This window comes from Cladophialophora carrionii (assembly GCF_000365165.1).
Source record: "Cladophialophora carrionii CBS 160.54 unplaced genomic scaffold supercont1.1, whole genome shotgun sequence".
Classification (NCBI taxonomy): domain Eukaryota; kingdom Fungi; phylum Ascomycota; class Eurotiomycetes; order Chaetothyriales; family Herpotrichiellaceae; genus Cladophialophora; species Cladophialophora carrionii.
This window is the reverse complement of record NW_008481816.1, coordinates 1,712,878-1,730,084: the sequence shown is the minus strand read 5'-3', so window position 1 is coordinate 1,730,084 and position 17,207 is coordinate 1,712,878. Positions and strand designations below refer to the sequence as shown.

The 17,207-nt window shown below is 53.9% G+C and overlaps 6 protein-coding genes across 6 annotated transcripts; 2 read left to right on the top strand and 4 right to left on the bottom strand.

Moving 5' to 3' along the window:
* Window positions 1-3,652: 3,652 nt before the first annotated feature.
* On the top strand, window positions 3,653-4,186 carry G647_00615 (uncharacterized protein; the record flags this gene model as incomplete). Its single annotated transcript, XM_008724018.1, has 1 exon — window positions 3,653-4,186. One exon carries the CDS (start codon window positions 3,653-3,655, stop codon window positions 4,184-4,186), a length of 534 nt encoding a protein of 177 aa, XP_008722240.1.
* A 342-nt stretch (window positions 4,187-4,528) lies between these two features.
* G647_00614 (uncharacterized protein) lies at window positions 4,529-5,842 on the bottom strand (the record flags this gene model as incomplete). The annotated part of the gene is made up of 3 exons (XM_008724017.1): window positions 4,529-4,656; window positions 4,704-5,720; window positions 5,776-5,842. The coding sequence occupies 3 exons, from the start codon at window positions 5,840-5,842 to the stop codon at window positions 4,529-4,531; spliced, it is 1,212 nt and encodes a 403-aa protein (XP_008722239.1).
* Window positions 5,843-8,666: 2,824 nt separating this feature from the next.
* Window positions 8,667-10,939, bottom strand: G647_00613 (uncharacterized protein; the record flags this gene model as incomplete). The annotated part of the gene is made up of 2 exons (XM_008724016.1): window positions 8,667-8,947; window positions 9,160-10,939. 2 exons carry the CDS (start codon window positions 10,937-10,939, stop codon window positions 8,667-8,669), a joined length of 2,061 nt encoding a protein of 686 aa, XP_008722238.1.
* Window positions 10,940-12,138: 1,199 nt separating this feature from the next.
* G647_00612 (uncharacterized protein) lies at window positions 12,139-13,804 on the bottom strand (the record flags this gene model as incomplete). Its single annotated transcript, XM_008724015.1, has 2 exons — window positions 12,139-13,747; window positions 13,797-13,804. The coding sequence occupies 2 exons, from the start codon at window positions 13,802-13,804 to the stop codon at window positions 12,139-12,141; spliced, it is 1,617 nt and encodes a 538-aa protein (XP_008722237.1).
* Window positions 13,805-14,087: 283 nt separating this feature from the next.
* On the bottom strand, window positions 14,088-16,427 carry G647_00611 (uncharacterized protein; the record flags this gene model as incomplete). Its single annotated transcript, XM_008724014.1, has 1 exon — window positions 14,088-16,427. One exon carries the CDS (start codon window positions 16,425-16,427, stop codon window positions 14,088-14,090), a length of 2,340 nt encoding a protein of 779 aa, XP_008722236.1.
* A 291-nt stretch (window positions 16,428-16,718) lies between these two features.
* On the top strand, window positions 16,719-17,183 carry G647_00610 (uncharacterized protein; the record flags this gene model as incomplete). Its single annotated transcript, XM_008724013.1, has 1 exon — window positions 16,719-17,183. The coding sequence occupies one exon, from the start codon at window positions 16,719-16,721 to the stop codon at window positions 17,181-17,183; it is 465 nt and encodes a 154-aa protein (XP_008722235.1).
* Between the last annotated feature and the right edge of the window lie 24 nt (window positions 17,184-17,207).

Below are 17,207 nucleotides of genomic sequence, written 5' to 3'. Positions count from 1 at the left end.
TCGTCTTCTTTCTGTATAATGCGATAGGCAGGTCACTAACACCGAGAAAATTTGTGGATCAGGTATGCCCCGGGGCCGCTCTTTTGCGTCGGCAACGATCCAAGGTGTGGTCTCGACTCGCCGACCATATTTCTTCCTGATTTGTGGCGGAAAGAAGACGCCAATTCTCGGGAGCGATGAGTCTGCTGACAAGCTGTCATCAGATTGTTTCTAGTTGTGCATCGTAATGGAAATCGAAGCATCCCGGTCGAGGTGGTAGGCATGATGCTCTTCGAGGAGAGTCGCTGCTCGCATGGCGCTGGTAACGAAGACCTCCGCTACCGCCATCGTGGATCAAAGACCAAATATGACTCGTATATATGGCAGCTGTCGCAAGTCATGCTCTGTGCTTCTGACTCGTGCGCGAGGTCTGCTGGGAACGAGAAAGAGCCAGCTGTCAAACGCTTGTCAGAATATACCCCTTGTAGCTCTTCTGGTCGAACTCACAAGCCTCCTGAAGGATGCGATCCGGCTAGCTGGTTCCTGCACCATGTTGTCCAGGTTGATGTGCGTCATGGAGCGGTATTGCAATTCCGATATCTGACTCGACAAACTGATATGCCCTCGGACAAGTAAGCAGCGGAGGGAATGTGAATGTGCGGATGGTCTATCTGACTATGACAGCATGGAAGTGATAGCCGAATGCTCCTTCCACGATCTAGATCCCCCCGCCAACCAGTGGGCTCGGAGCATCGAAGAGATGCTGGAGATCGGATTCAAAGATGGTGTGCTTTGAAGGCCTCTGCATTTGGCCGCTTCACACCATCTCAAAATCGGGCATTGCTGAAGGAATAGGCTGGCCAACGTGGTCGAATTTTGACAAAGTTGGGTAGGATTCGAGGAATGTGACCATGACATCGCCAGCTGTGACTGAAATCACAAGCCACTAGACCGCCATACCAGACCTGGTCCGAGCTCTCGTGAACTCCGTCGTATCGTCTCTCGGATCCAGGCCGAGCGTCAAGGACCATATCGTGGGCTGGAAAGTACAACAAGCTCTGCAGGGTAGATTTCCTTACGAGGGGAAATCGGCAAATGCGAAGTGACCTGTCACATCATGCTAAACAAAGAGGAAATTGCCGTCTAGAGGGTCCCCAGAGTCACTAAGCAGAATGTGAATCGGGCTCCCTGGTGTCAAACCATGCAGACCTGTGGAGCCAAGGGCCGTCTGACCTTCTTCACCCCCTGGTTCCCGGCGTAGAAGGCTGGTCGATCCGCTTGCGCTGAAGGGTCAAACAGTCCAAAAGGCCGAGTACTCGTCATTTATTGGTTGTAAGTCGGGAGGCATAACCTTGCACGATGGTATTGGGGCAGATGGTGACGCTCATTGACGTTAGCTTGAGCGAGTCCGAAATCCAGCTGCAGTACGATGGGAGAAGGTTCCGCGCCCTATCATGATGGCAGGGCTCATAGCTGTCTACGCCGAGACATCACGAGGGTTTGGTCGCCCAACAAATCAACCCAATTCCGCCGCTTCCTTAGGCATTGTAACGCCAATTGATAACAAAGAAAGTAAGACGCTCCGCGCAGCCATATCAACGCCAACAAGCGACCTTCCGCAACGAGCCACGTCCGAGGTTGGAAAGAGTAGAATGCCCGAAATAGCAGGCAGAGATTCCAGTACCATGGTTGTTCGAGCCGTAAGTAGAGTTGGGAAGCGAGCCATATATCAGATTCGTTCTGCATGGACAAAGGATCTTCAACCCCCACAAAGCAAGCCTCGGCAGGAGAAGGAGGAATGTGCGTGCTCGCTAATGCGAAGATCAATGAATTTTCGTCATGGAGCAAATGAAACCACAACTGTCGAAAGCCTGCATCCAGGTGCCTCCTTGAACCGCGCTTGTTGAGGCAGAGCCGTTGTAGAGGCCGAGGCGTCTGAGTAAAGGCCACCAGTGGATCCTTTGCAGAAGCACAAGCCAGATTTTATGAGCACAGGGTCAGATCCGTATGGCCACGGACTATGTTGGTGGGATCGAGGCGCCATGCAGGACCGCAGCCATATGTCGCCACGGACTGAGGAATTCCAGCCGAACGCCTCACGGTGCGGCGTTTAGGCTTGTGAGAATCTGTTCGTTCAAGACGAAAGCTGCCTCTGGCTCCACGCACGGCCGAATCCATTCGTAGCCCACGCTATGGTAACCAATAACGAGGCTGAGTTTCCCCTCTTTGATCAGACCCATGCGCTCACAGCACGAAACTCTGATTAAGGGCACCAGAGCCGGGGTCGTTCAGCAGGGCACGGTCTCAGAAAGAACCCGGCAGCAATCCCACATAGCCCAGCATCTGGGGAAACGTAGTATATAGCGCGAACGTGGCCGCCAAACTCGGATTGAGATGTGGCAGATGACAGCAACTGTGCTAGTGTGGAGCTAGCCACAGACTTTCCGAGGAGACCACTCGCCTTCCTGGCTGCTTGGGCACTGGTCTTATTGAGCCAAGCCGTTTCTAGCGCCGTTGAAGCGTGGCAGCTGCTGTGTCGAGAATCGTCATGAGTCGGTGCTCATCACAACTGCATACCTGACGGTGAAGCTAGCCTACGCTTAGCTGAGCTGCTGCAGTAGCGCAACCTGTGACCCAGTGGTGATGCGAAGCGCCTAAATGTGGCGGGCTTTTGGCAAGCAGCATGCCATGAGAACCCAATCAAAGCTGTTGCAAACAATGCGCCATTGGCGTCTATCGGCAGCGGATCCGGAAGTGGTTCGAACATCCTGCCCGAGTTGGCTTTTCTCTATTGGTTGATCCAGGTGAGGGCGACCTCCATCAACCCTAAATAGATCCTTGAGCACCGAAATCCCGAATTCGGCACCACAGCACAGTCTCTTCTGCAGTGGCGCTGGAGACAAAGAAGGTCTTTTGTCATCGCCACCCGGTGTACGAGGTGACAGTACGGAGTAGTATCAGTGCAGATGCTTGTTCTCCATCCGATACGGCCTTGTGGAGGCATGGTCCTAGGCATCGCCTCGACTGTCTTATTGGCATTACCTGTCTGTGCTTGGAACTTGAATCATGCGGTTGTGAATGTGTGACAATCTTGACTTACGAGATTGTCGGCGACCTAGGCCACCGGACGTGGGTCTAGCACCCGTAAAGATCTGCAACGGATACCTTGTCATTGCCATGCCAATTGCTGCGCTTCTCGACCCGCCCATTGCGGCCACGAGCGAGAGAACCTGCGTGCGGAGGGCTCCCCGTCGAATAGGTCGACATACACGATCCCCGGGCATGCGCCAGCATTTGAACATCCAGCAGGACAACCCTGATCGCCCGATTTATGCGCGGGGTCTCCACTTGGCTCAAACATCAGGTGTGTGTGAAATGTGAGGAAAGTCGGCGCTGCAACTGACTCTTTAAGCTTAGTGGCGACAGGCCAGGATGATTCAGTGTAGGCCTCCAGCAAGAACTTGGAAGAAAGTTGTTATTGGCATCATCCTGGTATCCGACCAGATTGTCGGGACGACCTGAGGCATAATAAGGCCAGAGCTTTTGGCACGGGTTCCGTCCATACCATCTCTTGTAGCGTTTGCTCTCGGCAAGCCACACTGAGTATATATCTCTCGCTCGATATATTTGCGTTAGCTTAAATCTCCTGTCATCAAGTCAAGCAGGCATAAGAATGTCTCTCAATACATCCAGCACGGGTGAATCAGCTCCGAGTCAAGCTCCCCCCAACCCAATGCGGATTGCAACAATCTTGAATGGTCCAGAGGGAGACAACAGTGCAGCGAAGCCCAATCCTGATACCGCAGGCGACCTCGTGATTCGCGGAATCATCGACCTCGCAATTGACACAGAGGACAGCGAAAGTGAGACGAATTCCACGTCATCCAGCGACACCGGTACGCAGCGGAAGAGAAGTCGACAACCTCGCCTGCCATGCAAGAAGTATGCAGCAGAGCAAGCATACTGGATTTGGTACCACCGTACAGATCTTGGCGAAGGTTGGGACGAAGTTGAACAAAAGTTTGATATCCAGTTCGGCGAATCCAGGAAGAAGGGTGGCCTTCAGTGCAAGTTTTATCGGCTACTCGACATACACGGGGTAGAGAAGGTGAGGAAGCAAACCAAGTCGGGGCACAAGAGGCGTGGGAATAGAGTTGGCAAATTCGGCGTGGTGCAGAGAACAACCCGGCGGTATGCTTGGATGTAAGTCACCTCCCATTCAGCTCGACAATGCTAACAACATCCTAGGCTGCCGGCTGACCAGACAAAGCCTCCGCTGCCATGTTTTGCGAACCCTGGAGGCTGTGGTAGCCCAGACTGCTCAACCTGCTTGGCGAGGCCGATGCTTCGTTAAATGATCGCTGTATCAGCTGGTCTCCTCTGTATATTCGGGTGGCAGCTTTGAGCGTTCGCTGTGTGCGTGAGAGTCCATTTGGCCTTTCGATAAGTTGAATCGGTGTTGCTATCGCGGCACGTCTGGCTATTCTGATACCAGGCGTTACGACAGGATAGTTCTATGATCCAAGCATAGCTGATGGGTGGCGTGACTTCAGTCATATTTGTCGTCGAGCTCCTCTTGATCAGATCCATACGCCCGATACTTGTACGCATTATAGCTGAACTCATCGTCAGACGAGACCTCGTCTTCTGGGTAGTCATTGGCGGGGTTGTCCTCGGCTGCGTGGTGTCAGTGTATGCGGATAAAGTGAAGGGGCGGTGCTCACCGTTAGAGTCTTCTTCATCCCAATCGGTCTCATCCTCGCTGTCGACGTACTTTTGCCACAAATCTTCATCTTCTTCGTCGATAACAAGAATGCCATAATCTGTCTGAAGGTTTGTAGTGTCACCTGCATCGCCATCGTAGGGCACGCGGATGTAAGTCTCATAGATGTAACCATCTTCCTGGCTATGAGTGGTCATGGCGACGTCTCGAGGGGCCGGGGGAGGAGAGACAGGGCGCTCTTTTGAGGCCTCGACCTCGACCTTGTCCTTCAACTCTGGGTCGAATTCCATTGCTAGAGCAGCAAGCTCGTCTGCGAGTTGATCAGACTCCAAGTCCCAGGTGCTAGGATGGTCTCGGATGGAAGTGCCGTTCCTTATTGTTTTGGGGCGTGCTTGGACAAATGTGCTCGTTGGACTTCGCGTAAAGGCACTCAGAGTATCGAGAGTCGGCTCTTCGCCTTCTCCAGGTATTGTGCGTCGTGAGTTCTCCTCCTTTGGCACTTCCAGCATTTTATCAACAGGTTGACCACGATATAGAGGATTCTGCTCATGGTCGAAAACCGCTCCGTGTCTCTCAATGAACGTGGCGAGAGGAGGTCGGATAAAGTGTTTGGATTTCCGAATGCCGCCCGAGGTGTGCGGGCTCAGGACTGATGATAGATGACGGGCGAGGTGGAAACGACGTGCCTGATGTGCCGGCTGGCTACCGGCGGGCGTGGTCGGGGCCGACTTGCTACTCGCAGGCGCACTGGGTGTACCCGGTATCTTGTGGTTTTCTTCGTCTCCGGAATTAGCTTTTGCTTTGACAGCCGCCTTGGGCGTTGAAGCATCCTCCTTCTGGCCCTCAAGTGTTGTCAAACGGATTGGAGGAACACCGGGAGCCGGAGGCTTTGACCACACGGTTTGCGACGTCGTCGTATCCCGCTGGGAAATAGGTGCAATTGTATCATTTCGAACGCGCTGGAAATAGTAATCTGTCACCCTCCGCTTCTTCTCCGTGCCATCGCCACGCTCGAGGTCTGGGAGTGATGAGTTAGCAGTCTGTTCCACTGGAGAGCCGAGAGGGAGTGGTACAGAGAGTCTCGACCGGTTCTTCTTGCCGTCTGCGCTTGACACTGATGCGCTCTGGAGGAAGTGACATGACTGCGACGGCGACAAGAGGGCGAGAAGGAGCAATTGAGTGCGATAGACGGTCCTGAGGGAAGGGAGACTATTTGAGTGTGGGAGTGTCGCAAGCCGCGGATGCTTTTCCATCGAAGAACTACAGAGTACTGTACGGAGTATGGAGTACAGAACGGTGAGGTTCCCCGCAGTCGCGGTGTCGCGCGTGCGAGGCGATTCACTTTCACCTCACTTTTCACTTCACTTTCACATTTCCTTCGTACGACCTTTGCATTAAACACCTTCATGTTACCCCCAACTATCTAATTTCTCTCACATTGACGCGACTCTGGAATCTCCGCTGACTCAGAGGCACAAAATCAACTACTTGAAGCAAGAGAGGAGCGATCTTCATTGGCCACGTCGCATGCTCAATTGCCCTCGCCCTTGGAACGTCTGCTAGTGCGCTCTCTCAAAGCCACTGGCACTCGTCAAATGTGACACCGGTCAAACCGTCTCACTCCAACGCAAATCCAATCTTCGCGGGCCATTCTTCAGTGTGTTCGGACCTCCACTGGCGCGTCACTGTTCACATTCATTTAATTTCAAGGATAAGTAAACACTATGATCATTTGCTGGATCGGTGTCGGAGGTTCAGGACTCGACGACATGACCATTAAAGCTGTGCACAGCAACGACAAGATCCAAGGAGGCGCTAACAGGATGGGCTTTTGGTACTGCGGTAGACCTCAGACACCACCAGAGCCATGTTCACTCGTCCCTTGCGGTCAATTCGAAAGTCTTGCACGGGAGTGTACATTTGGTGAGAAGACGACTAACCCACGGCCGCGGACGAGAACCAGATGGTTGCCACCACCTCTAGACAAAGTACCTTTGGACGTTTTTCCGATCTATTGAAGGGCGTAAGTGGTATAGTCGAAGACGTTGGATCACGTCGCAACAGTTGCCAACCGGCGGTGGAGGGTCAGAGACAGTCAATCCAATGTCCCCGAGGATACTAGCAGGAAATGGCGTCTTATGAATCTAGTCTCTGGACGTGTCCTAAGAGTTCCCCGTGGCCGACATCTCCTCCCTTTCGAAGCGCTCCATGGTATGAGAAAAGCAGATAAGGAGTCGACTAGTGGCAGGCAGACGTTAGTTGCAGTGTGTTTCGCCCGTATGTTCTGCAGTCGAATCTTACAGGACTGGTACCTTTCTCGTCGGGCTCAATACCTTGTACTTTTCATGTCCAGACGTGTAGGATCACTTGATACGCGCGGTATTATCTGAGCGACGAACCCAGATGCAAGCTGAAGTCCTCATTACGAGGCGCCTTTTCACGCGAAGAAGTCCAGGTTAATGGCGTGCTGTGAGATGATTGCCATCGAAAGCAGCTGGCTGACTGCATGGTTCTGTTGTGACCAGACCAACCGAACCTCGAGCGGCCGGTTGTTCTGCGTGAGTAAACGGGGCATTCTGCAAACAGCCAACATTACCCGCTATACTCTCAAGGGAGCGTCAGCGCCCACACATGATTACACTGGTTCCATAGTTACTGTATTGTGCATAGGTAAGAACGACGATGTCAATTTGTACCTTATGTGGTAGTAAGGCGCTTGAGTGTCTATACGCTGCCGAGGTCACCAGTAAAACGACGCTATTTTAACTGATTCTGCAGAGCGCAACTAGGCTAGCTAAGCAGCGCTAAGTTAGCCTGACACTCCTGAGTGGCTGAGCCAAAGAGGCACATCGGCGCTAAGATAGAATCCCGCTAAGAATTTGGTGAAGTTCTGATGCTGAAGTCAAGGTCTGCTACAACTTTCAGGTTGATCACAATCAAGTTCCGGACCGCACCATGGTTGTCTGCGATCGTGAGTTTGAGTTTGTCGCCAGAAGCTTGATCCACATCCTCCCCGAACGAGTGTCATTCGAGCCATTGACGTCAGCTGGATTCATCACCTACCAGTACCAAGGTCGGTTAGGACGTCCAGCCTTACATACCGACACTTGAACACCTTATTATATCAACCGACGCGAGTCGTGAGATGCCACCGCCTCAAATTCCTCGACACTGGTCAGAACCCGACACTACCAATCCTATATCGTCGAACTCCACCCATGACACGACAGCGGAACGCTCTCTCTGTGCCTGGAACGGAGTAGACAGTATACAGGCATGCACACAAGCACCCGTGCCGAACAACGCCGATACTACGGAGTAGACGAAACGGTTACTCGGCAGGGACGATTGGGACATCCGAACACGATATGGGGAAAGAATGAGGGCATACGAATAGTCCGCTTGTTGTCCGACGGATTGAGTGGATCGTACAGGAGTCAGGAGTTAGACAGGAGTCACGAGTTAGGAGTCAGGAGCCAGGCAGGAATTCACGACTTAGGAGTCATAAATCAGGAATCGGTACCTCGTACTCGTACAGATCGCCTTACCCAATGTCGCAAGGGAGGATCCACCAGATCTACGTTCCTCAGTAAATACGGAGTACGATGTGCCAAAAGGAACATAGACAGTAAGCAGCCGAGTGGCGTAATGCCTAATGCCAAATCGGATCGGGACCATCAGCGTTGTGGGTTCAGCTGGATCACCCTTTTTTGGCTGACGACTGACCACGCACGGTTTCTCCCTTCCTGCTCCGTCAATTACTTCCTCACTTAGCGGATACCATGTGTGCACCCCGAGGAATAGAAATTGGGCCCGGGACAGCACAGCGCAGCACAAAAGTCACGCTGAGGACTCTCGGTCGTTCGGATTCACCATGGCAGTCGCATTGCCCTACACTAACTGCACTACGTGTCTTCGGCCCGGTGTGAACGTCCACAGCCTCTGCAAGACAACTGTAGAGCCCTCACACGTCAATCCACCGGCCCATCCACTTCTCCACCACCGCCTTGGCCTCGTCCACGAGGCCCAGCTCAAGCAAGACCTGCGTCGCGGCGCGGACACCACTCTCCAATGCACTGGAGATCCAGGAGCTCGTGTACGAAGTGCCCTCGCCGCCCATGACGATGCCCTTTTCTGTCTTGAAGAACGCGGGGATGAATGCTTTGCGCATGCCCACGTCTGGCGTCGCCCACGAGATGGTTTCGTACTGGTCGAGGACCCAGCAGCGGCGGTTGTAGTTGCCGGCTAGAATCCCGTTAGCGGTCGATTAACTTGTACCGAGTGCAGAGATGGGTGAACAGGCATAAGGTTGAGCAGGGGAAGGGCCAGGGAGCTCGCAGCATCCTTTCATCGTCTGATCTGATAGAGGGTGATGAGACAATAAATGAAGAGAACAGAAACAACGGCGACGAGAGATGCAGAGAACAGCAGCAACAGGAAAGAAAAGGAAGACGCACTATATTGATCATACACGACTTGGCCGTGGATCTCGGCCATCGCGTCCACCACGTACTGCACGTGGACCTCCTCGGGGATCGAGGGCCACCGAAGGCCATCGTCCCCACTGGTGTAGCTGGCCAGCATGACGCCCGGGCCTGTCGAGTTGATGTCATAGCTGGGATAGCAGATGCTGCCGATGCCGGGAATGTCGGTTGTCGTCGAGCAGGACCCGTAGATTGGGTTGTCCAGGTGCTCCCAGAAGCGAGTCTTGAACTGCAAGGCGACCTTGCAGACCTGCGTGTACGTGTAGCTGTCGATGGCTGTGCTGAGCAGGTCTGAGAATGTGGGTAGGCGCCACGTCCGAACCAGAGGCATCGGCACAGTGACTACGGCGAGATCGTAACTCGCGTTCTGGAAGGTCCGGTCGAGAGGCTTGGTCTTCCACTGCAGCGTGACCCGCTTCGTGGTCTCGTTGTACTGCACGCGTTGAATCTTGCGGTCCATGTGAGTGATGCCGTCCACCAGTGGGTGGAAAGCGCTGGGCAATCGGGTCAATCCGCCGTCGATGGTCCGCCAGTCCGTTGCTGAGAAGTACATCGACTCGTACAGATTGTCCCAGAAACCCTCGGTGCCACTGTCTCCAATGCCGACAAAGGTGTCGTTCAGAGCGTACCCGAGCACATTATGAACGTAAGCAAATTCGGAAAAGTCGTCTCCCCCGAGGCCATTCAAACCCTGATCGAGGAAGGTTTTATGTGCCCGGTAGATGTTCCGGGCCATCTGCTCGAGAAAGGTGGCATTGTTGAAAACCGCATTGATGTCAGTATTCACCTCCTCTAGCACTGGATCATCCTCCCCGCTGGACTGCGGTCGCAGTAGGGACGCGTTCGCACTAACTTCCGACAAGGTAGGCACTTGGCCGTCAGGTTTGCGTGCTCCATTTACGTAGTACAGGCCGTTGGGCGAGCGCTGGTACCACTTGATGAAGTTGACTGTGAAGTTGGTATTGTTCTTGTTGAGTTTGTTGACTTCATCGGCTAGTTGGAAGACGATGCGGTGGTCCTGGATTTGCACCGTCTCGTTGGTCTCGGATGAGGTGTACGACAAGGGGAATCGCATGGGGCCCATCTCCTGATACTGTCGGTCGCTTGGTTCACCAAAATATGCGGTATGGACTCGGCCGCCGAGACGCTGAGCGGCTTCGATCAGAGACAAGTTGGTCATGCCAGACTGGTTCAGCGCCAGCCAGGTCATCAGGCCGGACATACCGGCGCCCACGATAGCAACCTCCTTCGATTTTGCTTCCCGGACATTGACAGCACTGATCTCCGAGTTCTGCAGGAGAGCCACCCCGTCAAACCAGGGACCTTCGGCATCGATGCCACTGGAGTTGTCCATGGCAATGCTAAAGTCTTCTTGACGCTTCTTCAGCCGTCTCCGAGTGGTTTTTGCGCTTGCGGAGATGGAGACTGGAGTGCTTCTGCCGACCAAGGTTTGACCGTCCCATGCCGACAGGCAGTGCCCTGTGGGAGCATACTCGGGCACCTTCCACAGCAAGCGATCATGGTCGCACGACTTGGAACGAGCCACCAGATGATGGGCTTGTCCTGGCGTCTGAGCGTCACATGGTCCATAGGTGTAGGTCACCTCGGAAGAAATAGGCTTGTCGAAGGAGACATGGATGTTGGCCAGTCCGGAGTCAACGGCTCGCTTCAAGTGCAGATGCACCGGAAGAGAAGCGCTGGCAGCAAGCACGCAAGGCAACAGCAATGCCGTAGAAAGCACCCGCCCAGCCATTATGAGTCCAGAAATGAAGGGATGTCCCGAGGAGCTGAAGAACTCGCCCTCATCCTTGCGGCTGGCTATCACCGACTTTTGTACATGGCAACCACCAGCTGTCTATCGGCAATGGCAGCCTCTACAACCGACCATCCCACGTTGCCGGTGCGGTGGCCTGTTGCGGCTGTTTGAACACTCAAGATACTGTAGTCGTCCATGTCCGATGTGAAAACACAGTCGGTGATTGGGTTAGATTAATAGGTAGCATAGACGAGAGATATAGCAGGTACCTGCCACATTGAGCAAGGGGAGTTGCTGCACGGCCCATGGCCTATTCCGCTATGAGTCCCCATTGTGCAGATCGCCTTTGTTTGGATCTCGTGCACCGGCAAGCTAACCGGCGCGCAGGATTTGGTGTAGCTCGTCGCGCCGCCGATGCCCCGATTCCGGGAGTTTTGCCAATCCGAGCAGTGGCATGGAGCGTCGAATGTCCAAAGAGTGTTGAGCAAGACCTTCGGCTGTGAGTCTCGTCTCTTCCTAGCCATGGGAATCATGGCGAACGCGCGAGAGCCTTTGGTGCTTCGTGGTCACCTGCACATGTGGGAGGCTCCGGGTGACGACCAGCTCGAATGTGTCCATAGTAGCACAATCCTTCGGGCTCCATCCTGAGGCTATTGAGGATCCCGATCCAGGTTTACCGAGCGATTGAATGCCGCGATTCGTACGATAAGGCTGTGGAGCAGGAGGCTCGTCGTTCGATCGAGGAGCTTGACGGCAGCAGAGTTGAGCTTGTTACCGGAAGAGGCCCATCAGTCAGTCGACGCCGAGCTCGTCACGCATCTTGGCCCGCTGAATCGGCGCAATCCTCGTATCATGCGAGGCCCTCCACCCGGCCGAGTGGACCCTCTACAGCAAGCAGTACGAGTACGAGGGACAACCCGTGAAGACGAAACACTACAGGCGCTTGCGAGCCACCTATTCCCCTGCCGTAATTCCCCTTTGTCATAATCCTCATCATTCAGCCGGCGGTATTTAGGGCAATGGCTGTTAACTGCTCAAATAAGTACAGCGATGCAGACACCCACTGCTGTTCTCAGAGCGAATGCCTGCTCCAGATTCACCACACTCAGATCCCGCGAACCCCCGTCTGTGTCTTGCTCCATGGATCCACCTGCCTTAGCGTTGTGCCGTGCCAACGTGGTGGCTCTCGATCGTCTTCATCCGTCATTGCTGCTCGGTTGATTATTCGTCGTCTCAGCTTCACCATGTGGCAGCGCTTCTGCCACGCGCTGTCTCTTTGCGTCGGCCCCATCTGTTGTGACCGCCGTGACATGATGCTGGACGTTGCTTACATCTCCTAGCGGCGTTCTTTTGGCAGCTTGCAACCCACGGTCTCCTGCGCCAACCTCGGCCAGATTCGAACCATGGGTTGCATTCAACTCCAGCGGCCCTCGTCTCGTAGGAGGTCGATAGGCCGAAGTGCTTGGCCCTCGGGTACCAGGGAATTGTCCACTGGCCCCCGGAGCGCCTACTCGCCTAAGCTGCTCTGCTTGAGGATTGACAAGGTCCCGTCTTATGGGCGTGGTGTCTACGGATAAATCTCGCTTCAGAGGAACGGACTTGCTGTGATTGACTCCAGATGTTTTGCGAATCGACGGACTGTCGGCGTGAGGGTTGAATCTGGGCGCAGCGGCTGGTCCGCCTCCAATCACACTGTTGTTCCCATCCAGACTGTCAGCGGCCTTGGCTGAATAGAAGCCCATGACTTGACCAGTTTGCAGAGGCGAAGACAGCCGAGGCACATTCTCCGCCGGAGGCCTCGTGGCAGGTCCAGACGGAGCTTGTGCTCGCTGGCCGGGCAGCGGATGGGGTATGACGTTGGACGGAGCAGAGATCTGGGGAGCCCTTGAGGCCTCAGGCCGAGGGCCAGGCGGGCCTGTTAACTGTTGCTTGGACGGTGTGGTCAGATCAGCTCTCGGTGGCGGGAACGATCGTTCTGGAGCGGAATTAGCTGACTTGCGTGTTGGATCCACTTTTGCTGCGGGCAAAGCGACCTCATCTGGATGACCTGTGTTGTCTTCACAGAAGTCCATCTCCTCAAAATCTGCAAGCTCGAAACTGTCCTCGAATTCCGTGGTTTCTTCTTGTGCGAGGACAGTTGGATTCGGCCTCGCCGGCTCTGAGGCGCCTTCTAATGCGGCGGCTGGCAAGATTCGCTTGACTTCGTCTGGTTCTTTCTTGGGTGCAAAGTCTGCGTGTCGGTGCAGCATGCTTTCGTCCCATTTGGTAGCCCCAACCTTCAGTTTGGTGACTTTCTGCAAGTAGGCCTTGTCGTAAACGCAGTTCCCCAAGACGTTGCCAAAGTTCCTGAGTGCTCTTTTCAGTGCATCTGTAGTACCCTCCTTCTTTGCTTTCTCGAATGCCGCAGCTTTGCCCTTGCAGTTCTCAATCTGGCCGTAGCCAATGTCTTCGTGGTGTGTGCCATCTTTCAGTGTCACTCGCACAATAACTGACAGCCCGAGGGAAATCTTTCCGGTCTGCGGGTTCTCGTCGACAAAGTCGATTTGAATGTTTTGAATGGAGCTACTCCAGCCATTGAAGCCAAAGACTTCGTTGGCAAGGCTGATGGCCTTCTCCGCCGCAAGATAATGCACTTTTGAGCCACCCGGTCCTGCTCTTGAGGAGATATATTCTGGCCCGAGTTGCTTGTCCAATCGACTCTGTAACGTGGCTATTTCTTGCGCAGTATATTCTGTTATCCGGAGAGGTTGATCTTCGAACGGGTTGCTCGTCGTGCTGCCATTCGGCTTATGCTGGTCACCAACCCTGTTGAAAGTCAGCCGAAATGCACTTTGACAACCAATTCAATACCTACGCTGGCATGATCGTAGCATGGAAAGGGCCACTGCACGATATACTCCACAGGGATTTCTGCGTTCTATGCGGATAGTCACACTGGCTGAGGTGGAGGTGAATGCAACAACCACCGACGACGCGGTGGCCAGACGCGTCGCCATAACTCCGGCACACGCCCTATCACGTGAGTGTCATTCTCTGGACCCTGACTCTATAATTCCACGGTCAGGCAGTAGAGGCAACGAGGCAATCAATAAGCAATTGCTACGAATCTCTCTTTTTATCTACTGATCTTCCCGCCTGCACTACCTCAAGCAACCCACAGTCTACATGTCCCATCGCCCCCAGCACTTACTAGCCAAGGATGCTGAGGATGCCAATCCAGATCCATTACTCCTAACCCTCCCGTGATCTTATGTCCTCGCAGTACTTTGAGTGGTACAATCTGTGCATTACTCATCATATCGCTCGTAACCTGACCGTGAAAGATCTGGATACTGCCATCATCGCTACCATCTGCGAACAAAGGATATCGGTTTGTGGCCGGGTGGAAGCGAACTGACCGAATCGCTTTCTCGTGGAAGCGGAGAGTCTTGTACGGGCGAGGGGAGAGATCAAGATCCATCCACAGCAAGCGGCGGTCGTACGAGCCGACTATAAGGTTATCTGAGCCAGCGGTGGAAGAACTTGTCGGGTGGATGTCGAAGCTGCTGATCCAGCGTGCACCAGGTTGGACGATTTTCAGCAAGGACTGTCTGGTTAGATCGTATGTTCGGATCACTCGTTGGTTTGCCACAAACAGGATCGGCTTGGTCGGGTGAAAGTGTGCAACTTGAGGAGTGCCGCCACCCTTCAGCCGCTTGCGGAAGGGTAGTTGCGTTTGATGCTTGGTGATCGTGTGGATAGCAATGGCTTGGGATGCCGGAACTGTGGTAGCCGGACAAATTGTAACAAAGTGATTCCCACCAGAGTGGAAAGACAACGTCTTTGCGGTATGGCCAAGGTGGATGACCACGGCAACACCTTGATCTCTTTGAGAAGAGGATGGCCGAGTCCACCTGACGGAAGAGGGTTTCGGAGTGGAATTCTCTGAAGCGGCATACCCCCAACCAGCATCGAGGACAGCCTGAGCTGCTTCCGCTTCAGGTCCTCCGTCCGCGCTGAGCCGAGGAACGCAAAGGTATATGTCGTCTTCGGCACAAGCTGCTAGAATGGGAGCATCGGAGCCAGGACGCCATCGGACCACATTGACCGCAGCATCCGATGCCAACTGAGCAGACCAGATCTCTCGAGGAGGCTGCAGCGTCCAAACCTTTGCATGCCCATCATCACCACCAGTAGCCAGAAATAGTCCGGATGGATCAATGGCCAGGGACCGCACACGACCTTTGTGGCCATGAAAACGTCCGGCTTCATGCGTAGGGAATGGTCGGAGCTCGTCGGGATTGGGCAGCTTCGGCAGCAGCGATTCTGGATCGATGTTGAGCTTCGTCCGTCGGACTCGAGGGGCAAGGTAGAGGTCGAGACACCGCTCGAACTTCTCCTTAACGAATCGATCGTAGCCTGGCACTTTACGTAGTGCAGCGTGGTCTGTGGGCAGGTAATCTTTCTCTCGGTCTTCCTCGTCCATTTTCTCCCACGCCTCTTTTTCTTTCTTGTCTGGCAGGTACTCTGGCGGCGGGTGGTAAGACTCGTCAAAACCAGGGGGTGGAAGCTTGGGAGCGGGCATGTGCATAGCATGATCAGATCTGGGTTGTTCGTCAGCCCATATGTCGTAGTTCTGCATCCATTCGTCTTGCTCCTCTTCTTCCGTCGGGGGCTTGTAAGGCAAAATGCGACCTTCTCGAATGGCTCGGACGATTTTCATGACTCGTTTCTGCTCGTGCTTGGAAGGCACGAAGCGTCTCTTGGGCTCTGGCGCGGAACTCAATGGCATGATTTCCGTCTTGCTGGTGAACCACTCTACAGTGGGCTCATAGGGATCGTAGCCCTCGGCGGCGACCTCATTCATCTGCACCTTCTTCAACAGCTCCAATTCTTCTTGACTGAGTTCGAGAGGCTTGCCCGTAGCGGGGTCTGTGAGGCCGGTCCATCCCTTGGGGACTTCGATGGTGTCAAGTAGTGCATCCAAAGCTTCTCCTTTTGCAGGCCGCATGATTTTCTTGCCATTGATGTTGTAGCCGATGTGAGGATATGAGTCGTAGAATGAGAGGGGGATGTTGCCGATAGTATTGGCTTCATTCTCTGGGACCGAGTAGTCTGAATCATCGCCCGGGTCTATCTCAGGATAAATGTATCTGTCGTTTCCATTGGCGTCCTTGACGATCCTGTAGTTGGGCTCTTCGTTCCGTTCGCTTGTGACGTCCGCATTCCCGACTTCGACCTCTTCCTCTTGCGCTTCTCCCTTTCTCTTTGGTTTTAGCAGCTCCCCGTCGTCATCTGAAGGTACCTCCTCACTTCCGATGGATACGACGTCACTGTCATCTTCTGCGCCGGTACTCGCATCTTCTTCTTCGGAGCCACTAGCAGAATCGTCGTCGTCTGCAAGGGTACCGTCTAGATGTGCAAAGTCGAATTCGTCACCTGAGACGACGGCAGCGTCTTCCTCGACGTCTCGTGTGACGGCTTTTCGTTTCTTCGAGTCTGCCATTCTGCTGCTCTATAGTTTACTGTCGAAGATGGCAAACCCAAGATCCAAAATTTCGAGGAACGCTACGATTGCGACCACGAAAATTGTGGAGACAAGTCTGGGAACTTTTTCTGCCAGAGCGGTGTGCGGCAACTTTCCACGCTACTCTTCGTGTCGAAATCAGCTTGGATTCAGCTTGAATTCAGCTTGAATCCAGCTTGAATTTCGTTGACTGCCGGCATATATCGTCGTTGTTTGCTTGTCCCTCGCTCATTACTCGAACCCATTCCTGCTTTATCACTGATGCTCACGATGGGCTCTGTCAAGACGCCGTTTGACTATGTCCAAGCATGCTGGGCTCGGGTCCAGGAAAATTCTCCAGTCTACAACTTCTTCTTCTCGGACATCAACATCGTTTCTGCTGAGAATGGCTCGATGATTGCCCGTCTCCCTGTCTCTGCGAACCTTCTTAATTCCAAAGGCGGCCTGCATGGGTCGGTGTCTGCCACCATTGTCGATTGGGCGGGAGGCATGGCTATTGCGAGCACTGGCATGGAAAAGACAGGAGTCAGCACAGACATTCACGTATCATACGTCTCGTCTGCCAAGTTGGGCGATATCTTGACCATCGAGGGCAAGGTCAGTCGAGTAGGGAAGAATCTGGGCTTCACCACGGTCACCATCCTCAAGGGGGAGGGGGAGAACCAGAGCGTGGTAGCCCATGGCACTCATACCAAGTACATCCTTCGTGATCAGCCACCGAGCAAGAGCTCGTGATCTTATTCCCCGGCATCTTCTTTG